General features: G+C 34.0%; 1 protein-coding gene and 1 long non-coding RNA gene across 2 annotated transcripts; both read right to left on the bottom strand.

Moving 5' to 3' along the window:
* Window positions 1–1,752: 1,752 nt before the first annotated feature.
* On the bottom strand, window positions 1,753–3,955 carry LOC127171733 (C-X-C motif chemokine 11). Its single transcript, XM_051120554.1, has 4 exons — window positions 3,791–3,955; window positions 3,495–3,618; window positions 2,598–2,696; window positions 1,753–2,344 (listed from the first exon to the last, which is right to left on the bottom strand). Exons 1-4 carry the CDS (start codon window positions 3,855–3,857, stop codon window positions 2,296–2,298), a joined length of 339 nt encoding a protein of 112 aa, XP_050976511.1. The 5' UTR covers window positions 3,858–3,955; the 3' UTR covers window positions 1,753–2,295.
* Window positions 3,956–9,755: 5,800 nt separating this feature from the next.
* LOC127169786 (uncharacterized) lies at window positions 9,756–15,914 on the bottom strand. Its single transcript, XR_007828271.1, has 3 exons — window positions 15,816–15,914; window positions 12,790–12,877; window positions 9,756–10,944 (listed from the first exon to the last, which is right to left on the bottom strand). It is a non-coding gene; the product is annotated as an uncharacterized LOC127169786 (long non-coding RNA).
* Window positions 15,915–16,235: the final 321 nt, after the last annotated feature.

Below are 16,235 nucleotides of genomic sequence, written 5' to 3'. Positions count from 1 at the left end.
TCCGATCTGCGCTTTTATGGAATTGTGCTCTAACGCGAATTTGGACTGTTTGATACGTCTGGCCCCAAGTGTACGATATTGCCGAAAAATTAAGTGGACTGATATAATGATGCTTCACTTATAAGAACAGAACTGTTTCTTCCTGAATGAACAAGTCTTTGTGAATAAATAGTTTGAGTGAATGATTGAATGACTCACTCGCTGGTTTCTTCCTGAATTAATCAGTGTTTGTCACTGAATCAGTTCCTGAATGAGTGTTTTTTAATGAATTGTGGGCCTATTCAACTTCATTTGCAACGTGAAAGCAAGCTATTCTGTGAAAGTGCGAGGCTTCCAAATCATTTGCCGCTATAGGTAAATAACTATTAGAATAACAAAGTAAATGGTAAACCTATTTGTGCTATTTGTTTATAGTTTAAAGCAAGGAAGTTTTTTTGTACATATAAAAATAACATGAAGCAAATGACACCAGGAGCATGGCACATTCGAGTTTTAAATATCCGTGCCCATGCACTTAATGTTATATGTATACTATTGGATATACTATTGACTGTACGTGTCTCTATTTTAGAAACTTCCAAAAAATTAAGACCAGAAATAGGCACTGTTAACCTTAGGGCCCAAGACCCAGAGTCTGTGCAGTGTGTGCAGCAGTGATGGCTACAATGTTTAGGGAAATTTATTTAAAGCAGAAGTCTCAAACTCAATTTCTGGAGGGCCGCAGTTCTGCAGGGTTTAGTTCCAACCAGCTCCAACTCACACCTGCTTGGAGTTTCTAATCCTGAAGACCTTGATTAGCTGGATCAGATGTGTTTAATTAGGGTTGGAGTGAAAATGTGCAGAGCTGTGGCCCTCCAGGAATCAAGTTTGAGACCACTGATTTAAAAATGAATTTGATGTTTTAGTGTGGGTCATGTTCCACTTGTTTACCTGGACAGGGTGGGGTTTATGATATACTGCAGCCAGCAACCAGGAGGCCAAATGTTTTGACTGTACATTTCAGGACGTGTGCACCACACTTAGATAGATAGTCACTTGCCGCCACCTACTGGCATAACGATGTAAAGTGCAATATCGAGCAGCAAAATGAGCTGTTTTGTACAGCTAAAACAGCTTGGATGAGACTGGAAGCCAAACCTATAAAATGTATGAATGGCCACGCCCCAACCTTATGGGAAAAATAAGGTGGATATCAGTTTTTTGGTTGCAGTATTCAGTCTGCAAACACTAAAAATGCACAGATGACTAAATTAATTATAATAATTAACAACTTAATGCTTTTTGGCCTCAGGGACAAAAGGCTTATGTAAAAATAAATAAATAAATAAATCTTACAATGACTTCTTGTAGTGGACAACATCACTTCATGGAGTGACATAATGGTTAAAGATCTAGACTAGAAGCCAAAAAGTTTTGAACCAATGCACTTTGATAAAGGCATCTGCTGAATTTTGTCAATCTTCAAAACATTTTGAGTGTAGGCTACATTTTAGAAATGATTAGTAGATGGGGCTCATGTAAAATCTACTCATAAAAAGTCTGCAAATAGTGTGAAGATACTTCAGAAGGACAATATCTCTGTAGATCTTCCTTCACATCTAATATCTATTTTTTTGTTGCTAATAATTTGTATTGCTTTTATTGCTTTTTATTAATAATAATTTTATTGCTAGCATGTTTTCCTGTATAATTAATCACATATTCTCATGTCAACAGGAAAATATAATGGATGTGAAAAATAAATAAGCAAAATGACTTGAAACTGGCTTTTATTACAAAACAGTACAAAAGTCGCCTGCATTATAAAAATATTGTTAAGTCGCCTGAAAATATACTTCATGTGTTATAAAATTTCATGTCAAGGAAATAATGTAATGTGAATCCGTCAGTCCTAACACATCAAACAGGGCCTGGTCAGACAAAAATAGTAAAAGTAAAACATTTTCAACACTTTTAGCATTATAAAATAAGTTAATTTATAAACCTATTTAAATACAGTGATTTAAATACTGCGTGGAGTAATGATACATTCAGTGCTTCAGTCATTCAGCAAGTGGATTCAATCCAAAGGCTTTTGCTGACAACATCTGCGTCCGGCGGTTACTGGCAGTGCTCCGGGTGTTTTCAGGGCTTCTGTGATTTCCCATCAGCTGCATGAGGCCAACACTCAAATCCCAGGATTCTAATTGGCCAGTGCGGGTCATGTGACAGGATAGAATTCCACTCTCTGGATTTCTAGAGTTTCCAGATCCCCCCTTCTGTCCTCCCATGCTCTTCTGCACTTTCTTTATGGCTTTAGAAGCAGTTGGATATCTTTAATGTGGAGGTGTTGTTGACGTTCTTCCTGTTGCAAATCAAACAAAACGTACACACATTAATATAACACCTGATATAATATGCATAAACATTATCCACAAAATAATGTTTATCATAACAAAGAGCATTAAGTATATTAATATATTGATCTCTAGTTCATTTTATTATACCATCATATTTGAAGGAGCATGACTATAGCTGTGTCTATTAGATTTGTGGCTAATATTGTTTAGTATTAGTTCATTATTACTGATTGAGAAATGCAAATGACATGTCTGTACCTGTTCCAGCAAAGCTGCAGGTTAATGCCTTGTTTTGTGTCTGGACTCAAGCAGCGCTGGACGCCATCAGTTTTGTGATTCACTGGTTTCAGTGTCAGTCTGCAAACATTAAAAAATGCATCAAATTAATAAGATTCAGTTTAACTTGCATGATTTATATGCAAATTTACACCTTAAGAATAAAAATTTAAGTACACTGTAAAAAATAAAAAGCACAATTTGTTGAGTCAGCTTAAAATAATTTGTTACCCTGCTGCCTTAAAATTTTAAGTTCAGTCAACTAAAATAAGTTTATTCAACTTGAAATGATAAGTTGTACTAAGTAACAACTTAGATATTTGTGTTTGCTAAACTTAACAGATGGGTAAGTAACCCAGCTGCCTTAAAATTTTAAGTTGATTCAACTCAAATATCTAAGTTGTCACTTAGTATAATTTAACATTTCAAGTTGAATAAACTTTTTTTGAGTTGACTGAACTTAACATTTTAAGGCAGCCAGGTTACAAATTATTTTAAGTTGACTCAACAAATTGTTTTTTACAGTGTAGTCTAAATGGGCTTTTGCACTTATAATATTTGAAAATCCTTAAAACAAGAATAATTTTTTTGAGAAGCAACACATGTTAAGACTTTTCGGAGCATTTATTATTTTGTATTAACAATTAACATGTTATAACACTTTTAAAAGTGTTGCCTCTTATATCCTTTAAGGATATTTTGACTGGAAAACTAGTCACAAAATACACCTATACATTCCATATGATATATTAAACATCCCACAAACTGTTTGGGAGCTAATATAAATGTATATAACAAAAAAACTTATGGAGCATCTAAGGATATCCTAATAAATATGCAGCATTTATATTACAAGCAGGTTAACAGACTGACACTTACATGATTTCAGTGTTCTCACACTTTGATCTTTTGGGGAAAATAGAAAACTCTTCAATATCTTCTTTCGGGACACGCTTCTTCAAAGTGTTCAAACACCAGCACCTGTCAGGTCCGTCAGCTAGAACTGTGAACACAGAAAAGCATAAAAAGATTCATTTAAAATGCATGATTCTAACAGAAGATAGTGATTCTGCATAAAAGCTTGATGCATCATGCTAAAAAAGCAACAAAAATGCACAAAATTCATGCAATACCTGACTATAACAAAAGATATTAAAGTGTCATTAATGTCTTACCTCCACTCAGTTGAATACAAACTACTGCAAGCAGCAGCAGAGGAAGGGCTCTGGGTAAAAATGCCATTTGCAAGTGTAATAAATAGGTAAGAAATGCAAAAGGATCAGCTTCACTGGTTTGCTGAGCTTTCAGAGAAAGTAGTAAGTGCTAGTGGAGCTGTAGTGAAAGAGTGAGGACTGAAGCCTCTCCTCTCTCTTTTATAGAGGCACAAGAGGGATTCCCGCCCCACAACATTTCCCAGCAGTCAGGCTACAGCGGAATTTCCAAATTTCTGCCTGTCGGAGCAGGGAGGGAGGGAGGGAGCGTGAGACAGACATGGGGGGAAAGAAGGGAAAGTGAGAGAACTGAGTGAACAAAATAATTCCAAGGAAATCCAGGATAGAAGTAATAGAAAGTGCTTCTGTGCTGATTCACAGATGCACATGTCGACTTGCAATGTGAAAACTGACACAATTATCGATTATATATTTACACAATAATTCTGTAAAAGTGCTTTTTGAAATGCTTTTTAATGCTATTTATGCTATTTCAAGCATTTTCACACAAACCTTTAAATCAAAAGATGTTTATATCATCCAAACACAAATCTAGTACAAACAATTGATTTGTGTTGTATATTTTCTATGGATCACATGTATTATGGTAATCTCAATTACCAAATGTAATGACTCAATATCCAAGCGGATAACATTGGGCAGCGTCATGATGCATATCAGAACATGGAACCACTGCTGCTGTTTGACATGTTGAGGCAGATCTACCTCATAATTATGTCAGACAGATGTCAGAAGTCTGACTAATGCCTTATTGTCATGGGATTTTGTCTACTTTCCCTCAGTTACATCAAACGCACATAGGGATATATTTAGCCCAGAATCAGTATTGTAATTTCTTATTTCTTTATTATCAGCATTATCTTTTAATATCATTGGTTTACAACATCTTAAGCCCTCTTTGGATGATAATGCTCTGAATAATCGAGAGGAAATGTTCTTAACGAAGAAACTTACCTCATAAAAAAGTTAATTGACTGACTCAGTCTAAATTACATTCACACTGGTGTTTTAGGTAGAAATTAGAATATAATAATAATAAAAACCACAATGACAGTAATAGCCATATATTGTAAAACAATTGCAATGCAAAATAAATTAAAATGAATATTTCATAAATGTATTATTTTTGCTTTACACTACAGTAGGGAAATAACAAAAATAACAATACTTCTTTCCTAATTTCTACACTTGAAAGAGATGTTTTGAATTTGGACTGCAGTAACGTTACCCATTTAAACCGCTAACTGGCTGCAGTTCATATGGCACTTTTAAGCTTTTATTTTAATGGAAATGGCAGTAGAGCTTTTATTTTAAAGGAAAACTCCAGTGAAAACAGGCTTACAAAAATGTGTCTCACTACAAATCTAGTGAAGTTATGTACAGGTGCATCTCAAAAAATTAGAATATCATGAAAAAAAAAAATTATTGTAACTTATTTTGAAAAATGAAACCTTCATATATTCTAGATTTATTACATGAAAAGTAGAACATTTCAAAGGTTTTTTGTTTTCATTTTGATGATTAGAGCATACAGCTCATGAAAGTCAAAAATCCAGTATCTCAAAATACTAGAATATTTACATTTGAGTTTTATTAAATGTCCATTCCTACACTATAAATTCTGGGTATCTCTTATTCTTTGAAACCACAATAACTGGGAAGACCGCTGACATGGCAATGGTCCAGGAGACAATCATTGACACCGTCCACAAAGAGGATAAGTCACAGAAGGTCATTACTGAATGGGGTGGCTGTTTACAGAGTGCTGCATCAAAGCATGTTAAATGCAAAGTTGACTGGAAGGAAGAATTTGGGTAGGCAAAGGTGTACAAGCAACAGGGATGACCGCAAGCTTGAGAATACAGTCAAGTAAAGCTGATTTAAACACTTGGGAGAGCTTCACAAGGAGCAGAATGAAGCCGGAGTTAGCGCATCAAGAGTCACCACGCTCAGACGTCTTCAGGAAAAGGGCTACCAAGCCACTTCTGAAACAGAAACAACTTCAGAAGCATCTTACCTGGGCTAAGGAGAAAAAGAACTGGACTGTTGCTCAGTTGTCCAAAGTCCTCTTTTCAGATAAAAGTAAATTTTCCATTTCATGTTGAAATCATGGTCCCAGAGTCTGGAGGACGACTGGAGATGCATGGAATCCTTGAAGTTCAGTGTGAAGTTTCTGAAGTAATGATTTAGGGAAGTAATGATTTAGGGTTACAAATCATTACTAATGATTTAGTAATGATTTGGGGTGCCGTGACGTCTGCTAGTGTTGGTCCATTGTGTTTTATCAAATGCAAAGTCAATGTAGCCATCTACCAGGAGATTTTTGAGCACTTTATACTTTGATTTGCTGACAAGCTTTATGGAGGTGCTGATTTCTTTTTCCAGCAGGACTTTAGCACCTGCCCACAGTGCAAAAATCACTTCCAAGTGGTTTGCTGACCATGATATTACTGTGCATTATTGGCCAGCCAACATGCCTGACCTGAACCCCATTGAGAATCTATGGGATATTTTCAAGGGAAAGATGAGAAACAGTTGATCCAACAATATACAGATGATCTGAAGGTTCAATAGTGCCTCAGCAGTGCCACAGGCTGATCGCTTCCAAGCCACACCTCACTGATGTTGTCATTTGTGCTAGGAGCAAGTCATTTGCAGTAATATGTGCTGCTGACCAAGTTTTGAGTGCATAAATGAACATACTTTAAAAAACTTGAACTTTTCTTTTTTGCAAATCCATTTTTTGATTGATCTTAGGAAATATTCATTTTGAGATAATGGATTTTTGACTTTCATGAGCTGTAAGCTCTAATCATCAAAATGAAAACAAAAAAAAATATTTTTACATTAAAAAAAATATATTACTTCAGAAATATTTTACTTTACATGTAATGAATCTAGAATATATGAAAGTCTCAGGTTTTTAAAATAAGTTACGATAAAAAAAAAATGAACTTTTTCATAATATTCTAATTTTTTGCAATGCACCTGCCATGTGCCATGAAAATAAAGCATATAACTGATGGCTGTTGCCTTCCCAAATATTCTCAGCACATGCACTAAATGAGTTCACAGCATTCACTGTGAACGGAGCCATTCTGAGGAGCAGATCACGAGCTGATTGCCTGAACAAAGTGTGCACACTGCTTTGAAACACACAACGAAACCAGACTTGACGAAGAGATTAAGCCATATTGTGCTTTCGGCTTTAGTTCTTTTTTAAAGAACTTCGGTTTTAAAATACAACTTTAAAGACCTTTTATGTTAAAATAAGATGTTTAAATTTATTTACACTTTTTCCCCGGAAGACCTATCGTTTTATATTGTCACGATAATATCGAGACATCGCGATATCACAATATTGATAATATCGTTACATCCCTAATCATGACAGATCGCTGTAGTGCCTCAGTTTAAGAGGCACGTGAACTGATCATATCTGCCTCTTTTGTAGTTATAGCGCAAAATGAACTTAAGAAGGTATCTTGTTTCAGCCGCGGAAAGACAGATTACACCATTTTCAAATTCAAATCCACTGACCTTAATCTACTCTCCTGTCTGTTTTTTTTTTTGTCAGATGGAAAGATTCTGCATTATGATTGCGAAGGATCAGTTCCCAGTGAAGGGTCAGTTACCACAAAAATGAATGTAATCATCATTGTGTCATTAAGAAACAGTATGAAAAGTTGTCTTTCTGTTAAAAAAAAGAACACTGACATTTCCGAGAACATCCTCTTTTATGTTCCACAGAAGAAACTCAGATTTGCAATAACATGAGGGTGAGTAAATGATGACAGAATGTATTTCTTTGGCGGAAGAACTGTCTTAAACTGCACAGTAAATTTAATCAAACCTCATTGAATGATAGTGTTTAGTTTAGTTTCTGCATTTAAGGGAAACAGTAAAGAATGTTGATGGCGATGCCCACCAGTGATAACTAGCGCAAAGTTTAAACCATGCTATGAGAAAGCGTGATGAGTCAGTTGTTTTGACCTGTTTTTGCATTTTTGTGGATGAAGTAAGAGACAGCAATATAGGGTGGAGGCATTTGTTCTAAATGATGGTCTAATTGTCGCTTAGACCATATACAAGTTTTCACTTGTCAGATGTTATGATTTGTATATCCTTTTCATTTATTGTTTAGTATTTATTATTTATTATACACTACATTTCAGTATGTTTTTTTTTGTTTGTTTGTTTGTTTGTTTGTTTGTTTGTTTTTTGAAAGATTTACTTTTATTTAGCAAATTGCATTAAAGGGATAGTTTACTCAAAAATGAAAATTCTGTCATTTTTGATGAAATCTAAGAGTTTTTCCACAAATCTGATGACAGCAAAGGTCCTATAAAGGGACCTTGTTGAATAAAGTTGTTAATTTAGTTCAGTTAAGTATTCTCAAATTAATGTCACATGGACTATTTTGTCGATGTTCTTGGTACCTTTCTGGGCCTTGAACATGGTAGGACCCTTGCTGTCTATCGAAGGTCAGAAAGCTCTTGCATTTCATCAAAATTATCTTAATTTGTGTTCCGAAGATGAACGAAGCTCTTACGGGTTTGGAATGACAAGAGGGTGAGTAATTAATGACGGATTTTAATTTTGGGGTGAACTATTTCTTTAAATTGATTTAATCTGACAGTAAAGACATACATAATGTTGCTAAAGTTCATCAAAGTTTCTGGGGGAAAAGTATCACAGTTTCCACTAAAAGCAAAACTAACTGTTTTTAACATAAATATTAATTAGAAATGTTTCTTGAGCACCAAATCAGCACATTAGAATGATTTCTGAAAGGTCATGTGCTGCTGAAGACTTGAGCAACGATGCTGAAAATTCAGCTTTGCATGAGAGGAATAAATTACATTTTAAAATACATTAAAACAGAAAACAGATCATTGAAATTGTAGGAATTTCGCAATGCAGCATTTATAAAATATTGCATGTTATAAAACTGTTTCCCTTGGCATGTGGTGGTTTGGCATAGTGGTTAAAGATCTGAGTTTGTACAAGAAAGGCTGTAAGCTTCAAACCTATTAAGTGTTCTTTAGGTTAAATGGTTTATTAAGCTTTAGATAAGTGCCTGTTAAATGGGGAGGAAACTGCATAGCTTGGTTTATTTCATTAAGAGCCTTGGTGCAGACACATCACTCAATTTAAGTAGTCCTACAGTCTTGAAAATAAAGGTTCCAAATAAGTGTTTTTGCATTGGTACCATAGAAGAACCATTTTCGGTTCCCCAAAGAACCTTTCAGTGAACAGTTCTAACAAGAACCATTTTGAAGAACATTTTAAAAATTTAAAGAACATTTTTCAAATAAAAAGTATCTTTTGTGCATTTGAAAGTTTCCATGGATGATCAAGGTTCTTCATGGGACCATCAATGCCAATAAAGAACCTTTACTTTTTACTGCAGAGTCACTCTGAAATGAGCAAATACTTAACATTGCTAGCACTTTAAGAAGACCAAAAATCCCAAAACTTAGACAGGAAAGGATGATATGCTATTGCCACATCAAAATCAGGATCTGGGAAGGACGCCATCATTCAGAAATACTGGAGAAGTCGTCATCAACTCATTTGTCCAGTATGCAGGATGGTTTTTGTTGTGTGGCCCAGAAATCCCCTTACCTTTGAATCAGAAATCCAGAAAAGCAAAACACAGACTTACTGTTGATTAAAAGATTACAACTATGCAAAAATAAGAACGGACATGTTTGAAGCTAAATGTTTTGTATTTGTTTTTTCTCTCTCCCTTTTTTTTTTTTTTTTTTTTTTTTCTTATTTTGGAGCACAGCTTGTTCTAAACAACCTTATTGCAAAATATCTTGGCTGTTTAACTGCTCTCTCTAACCTTTGAGCTCTATGATAGCATAGTGCAGTTACTTCAGAAAACCGTTCCTAATAAAACTAAGTTGTGTTTACATTACCAGTAACTCTGTGCAAACTCAGAGCTCTCAGCTCTTGACAGTGTACTTGCAGTGTGTTGCAGTGATTTGGTCTAACAGTGTTGTGCAAGATCTGTAAAGCTTGGCAGGAAGACGGCATTCTTTTTTGGTTAAATAAATCATGACCAGAGTCTCTGAGAACTGCAGTGGCTTAGAGGAAAACGAAACCTAACAACTTTTTGTTTATTAGGGCATGCTGCTGACATGTAATTGCTTTCTTCTGCTGTTCTGTGCAGTCTTTTAATGCAAAGCTGAAATCAGTATAGCCGGTTCATTTAACACATTTACATATTTTAAACTTAATATTAAACAGCAAAAGTTTAACAGTAAAATTGCAAATATACAAGACAAATAATAGACACAATACTATTCAAAAGATTTGATCACTAAGATTTTTATGTTTTTGAAAGTTTCTTGCAAAGTGGAATACCTTTGTAAGGTTATAGATGTCTTTATTGTCATTTTGCATCAGTGTAATGCATCTTTGCTAAATAAAAGTATTAATTTCTTTAAAAATATATATATCTTTCTAACCCTAAACTTCAAAATTTTAATTCATGAAACAACAAAAATAGAAATATCATTGCATTTGGCTAACAGATACTATAATTAATATACTTATAGTATATACCTGACATTTGTGAAACCTATTTTTTAGCCCTTCTGACAACTTACCCCTATTTCTAATCTCAGAAATCACACTTTAATACACTGAAAATAAGAATAATTCATTGCAGCTTGCAGCATATTCCCAAGGCTGTGACATTGCATCATTTTTGTCTCCATCATATCATGCACACATCTTCTGGGTCGGTCTGCGCTTGTGCAAACAGCCAGTCCAATGGGTCCTGATTTGAACTCGCTGGGCCTTTTGAGTCTGTCAAGGTTAGTGATACGTTGTCAGGTCCAGGGAGTGCCCAGGGCTTGTGTGCCAGGACTGAACTGCCGGTGGCCAGTGACATGCTGGGGTATTTGGTCATGCGCAGCGGTGACAGACGGGAGCCCCGGAGGGGTCCGCTGAGAGGGTAGGTGGGTTGGGACAGTTCCCGTATGGAGTCTGTGTAGTCATCCAGACTCTGGCTCTCCTGGAGTTCTACAATCGTAGGGAGCAGATCCACAGAGGTCAGACGCCTCCTGGGCTTCATGCTGGAACTGACAGAGCAGGATTTATAAACACTGGATTCACGCCTGGTTTATTAAACTTTGATTACTTCATATGTTTGATTAAAAATTTTACCGTCAGAATGTGTTAATAACATTCTTCTGACATTACTAATTAATCAAATCAACTGTGAATATCCATATCACCAGGAGATTTATCTGAAATGTCAATGTTTTCGGTCCGTCCCAAGCTCCTAGGAATTTAAGGCCTCTTTTCTTTGTGTTTTAGCTCTTTTATCAGTCTGATTTAGCCAAATTATTCCTCTTTTATCAGCTGCCAACATTAGAGACCAGGAATGGAGTTCTTCAATAACAAACAAGCAGAGTGATATCAGCGCGTGGTTAAAATGTAAGTTCTGTCTGCAAGAACACAAAGCATGACTGTATGAATTTTAGGTATAAAGGTGACATTTTTGATGTTCAGATTTTTTTCTGGTCTCTAAACTTATAAAATAATTTATATTTTTTAATTTGAATGTTATCTCTATGATATATGAATTTTTGGCTCAGGGCAATTGCAATATTTGTTACAGAATCTTTAAAACTGGTAATAAGGGCTATTATAATTAACTAGAACTATAACTTAAATCATAATAACAATTTTTGTTACTTGTACACCACCAGTCAAAAGTTTTTGAAAGGTAAGATTTTTAAAGAAGTTTTGAAATATTTTTACTATTTAAAACTGATTTCTATTTCAATATATTTTAAAATATAATTTATTCCTGTGATTTCAAAGCTGAATTTTTAGCATTATTACTCCAGTCATATGATCCTTCAGAAATCATTCTTATATTCTGATTTGCAGCTCAAAAAAAACAAAGCGTTTTTTTTATTATTGAGTTAAAAACAGCTGAGTTAATTTTTTTTCAGGTATCTTTGATGAAAGTTCAGAAAAACAGCATTTATCTAAAATAATAATCTTTTCTAATATTTTAAATGTCTTTATCATCACTTTTCATCAGTTTAAACTTTAAAGCATCCTTGGTAAGTAAAAGTATTAATTTTTATAATACCCAGGAAAAAAAAAAAGAAAAATAAATATTTATACTGAGTTCAAGCGCTTTTTATTTCAGATAAATGCTGATCTTTGGATCTTTCTATTCATCAAGCAAAATAAAAAAAAAAAATTTGGAGTAAAAAATGTACTCAACTGTTTTAAATATTATTAATAATAAAAATAATAATAATAGATGTTTCTTGAACAGCAAATCAGCATGTTAGAATGATTTCTGAAGGATCATGTGACACTAAAGACTAGAGTAAGGATGCTGAAATTTAATTTTGATCACAAGAATAAATTAAAATTTTAAATATATGTAAATAGAATTTAGTAGTTATTTTAAATTGTAAAAATAGTATTTTTCTGTATTCTTATTCACAGCTTTGCAAAAAAAAACTTCTGTACAGTGTTAAAAAACTAATAAAAATGACAAATAACACAAAGTGATTAAAACTTTAACTAAAATTTAAATTAACACAGAAGATAGATATAACAATAAAAACTAATTGAAAATATTAATAAAAACTATAATAGTCTCTCAATGATACTACAACTATGTTTATGTATGTAAAAAAAATATTTTAATTACATATATTATACTTACTGTTTTGCTAATATTTTTTTCATTTTATATTGATAAAATAATTACTGCAAATATTTTTATAAATTAGTGTGTGGCCTGTGCTTGGGTATTCTCTATTGTCTTTAAAAAAAAAAAAAGTAGTATATATTATAAATGTTATTATTATACACTACAACATTACAAAAGAGTTTGCATGGGCAGGTTGTCTACTGTAGTATGACTTACTGTAAATCATACTACATACTCCTACCTGTATGTTCCCTTGATGTCTTGAGTGTTTCAGTCCAGATATCTGCTCAGAGGACCAGCTTCACAAGCAGCTGAGTGTGTCTTGTGCTCTGTTGAGGATTTACCACCTAGTTAGTGACTTTAAATCCTTTGGCATTGAGAGAAAGATACTAAAAATAAACTAAGGGATGCAATGGATTTAGTGAGAGTGTGTATGTATTGTTTGGGTCAGTGTTACCTGTACATGTTATACAACCTTCTGATCTATTTTATATATACATTTTATATAATTGTATTTGCTCATCTGATTTGTATTTCACTCCACAGGAAGTGTTGTGCAATATTAGTTGAATCCTTAATCTTAAGTTTTGCATCGAGTAATATGTTTTAAGTCTTTTTCTTTTTACTAGTTTGCCTTACAGTTGACTGCACTTGGTTCTTGACTGAACAAGTACAATGGAATATTGCCATATTTCTATGATTCACTGAAGATAATTGCAAAACTCGCTCTTGAATTTGTGCCACCTCTCTTTCATCATCCAGACATATTCCCACGGAGCAAACAACAGATCCTTGGTTCGGATGATTAAAAGCCACATGGCTGTTATGTAGTCACAGTTACATTCCTTCAGGGTTTCATTGTTGCGTTCAGAACAGGTAATGCAGATCAGGTTACTATTAAGTATAAGATTTCTCACACCTGTCACTCAGAGAAAACATTTTAGCATTGAACATTTGATTGTTTGATGTGTTTCAAGACATAAGCAATTAGAATATGAGAAACACAATAAAATTTCACTGCTCCAGGTCTTCAGAGAGCGCATGACTGTCTTTTTAATATTATTAATATTCTATTAATATTATATTTTATTTATATGATCATATTCTACATTACGTATTGTTTATTTGAAGATAATGTTACTATTAGGGTTGTCGATTGATTAAAAATTTAATTAATTTTAAAATGCATCATGTGGGATTTTTGTAAAAAAAAAAATAATGTACTAAATTAACAGTTTGAACCTGACGGTGTTCATTTAATGTGTATTTTTTATTTTATTTATTTTATTGTAATAATCATATTTATTTATAGGTGTACTATAATATGTACATTATCATTATTTGTAATATTATGATATATGAGTGGTATTATTTTAAGTAGTATTATTTGCATGCTTTTTAAATGCCTTCTTTAAATAGTTCATTTAACTGGACAATTGAGTTTGATACTGACTACACCATGAAAAACAATTTGTTGAGTCAGCTTAAAATAATTTGTAACCTGTCACTCAACTCAGTTTATTCAACTTGAAATGTTAAATTATACTAAGTGACAACTTAGATATTTGAGTTGAATCAACTTAAAATTTTAAGGCAGCTGGGTTACTTACCCATCTGTTAAGATTAGCAAACACAAATATCTAAGTTGTTACTTAGTACAACTCAACATTTCAAGTTGACTAAACTTATTTGAGTTGACTGAACTTAAAATTTTAAGGCAGCCAGGTTATAAATTATTTTAAGCTGACTCAACAAATTGTGTTTTTAATTTTTTACAGTGTACACATGTGGCCAAAGAGCATATCTACCATATAAGTACAAAAATAAATAAAACTCATTAGCAGTGACCTCTATCTCTGCTTAAAGTGAATTGAGGCAGGAAAAGGAAATTGCTCAATGATTAGACCATAGATGAAGAAAACTCTCAAAATATGTGCAGTCATGTGGAGAAATATTTAGTAACAGGAAGGAGAAACGACCAAATGATTAATCCAGCACTGACATCCTTCAAGACAGCTGACGTAACTCAAAATGCTTAGACCACAAGACCTTCTCTGTTAGTTCTCTGTCTTGGTTCTGGTAAAGGATTGTAAGGCACGAGAGGGATGAGGATATCCGGAATTCTGTCGAAATACACTGAGTTTGAATCTCTGAACACTAATACTTCTTGCTTAAGGTCAATTATGTAGATCCACTCAGTGGTGACCATGCATTTCTGGACTCTGGTTAACATCTGGTGATTCACAGCCAGCCCTGGCGCTTATATTGCTTCTCGTAATTATGATAAAGCTCTAAGAAATGTTTCAGGGAAAGCATAACCTACACACTCTTAGAAGGAAACTTTATTCAGGGTACTTCTAGCCTGCATTACTAAAACATTACTCTGGGGCCACTATTTAACTATAATGTACATGATGAAGAAGATACTTAAACAGTCTTTTAAATAAAATAAACAACACTAACAGGATAATAACAAGTAGCAACACAATCACATACACTGTAAAAAACTATTTGTTGAGTCAACTTAAAATAATTTGTTACTTGGCTGCCTAAAAATGTTAAGTTCAGTCCACTCAAAAAAAGTTTCTTCAACTTGAAATGTTAAATTATACTAAGTGACAACTTAGATATTTGAGTTGAATCAACTTAAAATTTTAAGGCAGCTGGGTTACTTACCCATCTGTTAAGTTTAACAAACACAAATATCTAAGTTATTACTTAGTACAGCTTAACATTTCAAGTTGATTAAACTTATTTGAGTTGACTGAACTTAAAATTTTAAGGCAGCAGGGAAACCAATTATTTTAAGTTGACTCAACAAATTGGGTTTTTGGTTTTTTACAGTGTACACATCGACGTTAAACAATTCAGGATCAAGAACTGACTGAAAGGGCAAACAAAGGACCTAACAACTTATAGCGGTTATCGGATGCCCACTTTCCACAAGTTGATATGATTCTTTAGGGTCTTAATGAAGTCTATAATATACTTGGGTTAAAAATTCTCGATGCTTGTGTAAAACAACACCCTTTTTACTTTGTCAAAATGAGCTCTGCAAAAATCAACCCATTCTGATGGATTGCTCCTTTAAATGCAAATGAGCTCTGCTCACCCCGCCCCTCTCTTCTCTCTGTGGAGTGATGAGCTGTGCTCTGAGAGATTGTTTACTTTAGCTGCATTTAGGGCGTTTAGCCTCGAAACTTGCTAATTAGCATGTTGTTAGGAAAGGTGATTGCAGAGATTCATACAAAAAACCCTTATACTCACTTATGCTGTAGGTGAAGCTGGATCACGAATGATTTGCGCATTTTTGTAGAAGTCGGACTATTACAGCTGATGTAGGGCGGGTCTGAGGTAAGATGCTCATGTCAATCAACTATCGTGGGAGTGGCCTCTGTGGGTTTGACGCAACAACAACAGGCATCTGAGAATTGCTTGATTTGAAAAAGGGGATATTATTTTTACAGATTAATTAAAAACCACTGCATGGATTTTTATCATTATAGGGTAGATGTGTACATACACTGCCAACACACATTAATGTTCAAACAACATGTAAAAGTGAACTTTGAATCCGATGACCCCTTTAATTAAAGAGGCAACATGTGAATGGGATGAAACAAATGCGTAGGAAAACTAGGTCAAAGGAAAACAGCCGCTGAGCACAATGACATCTGAGACAAAACT

The sequence above is a fragment of the Labeo rohita genome, chromosome 1, assembly GCF_022985175.1.
Source record: "Labeo rohita strain BAU-BD-2019 chromosome 1, IGBB_LRoh.1.0, whole genome shotgun sequence".
Taxonomy (NCBI): domain Eukaryota; kingdom Metazoa; phylum Chordata; class Actinopteri; order Cypriniformes; family Cyprinidae; genus Labeo; species Labeo rohita.
Note: the sequence above shows the minus strand (reverse complement) of the source record. Positions and strands in the feature narration are given on the sequence as shown.

What these genes read in the sequence shown, in the direction of transcription:
- LOC127171733 (XM_051120554.1), bottom strand. Translation starts at nt 3,857, where the DNA reads ATGGCATTTTTACCCAGAGCCCTTCCTCTGCTGCTGCTTGCAGTAGTT. An exon ending in TGTGAGAACACTGAAATCAT is followed by an intron (nt 2,697 to 3,494) that starts GTAAGTGTCAGT and finishes TAATGTTTGCAG; the next exon opens with ACTGACACTGAAACCAGTGA. An exon ending in CTGCAGCTTTGCTGGAACAG is followed by an intron (nt 2,345 to 2,597) that starts GTACAGACATGT and finishes GATTTGCAACAG; the next exon opens with GAAGAACGTCAACAACACCT.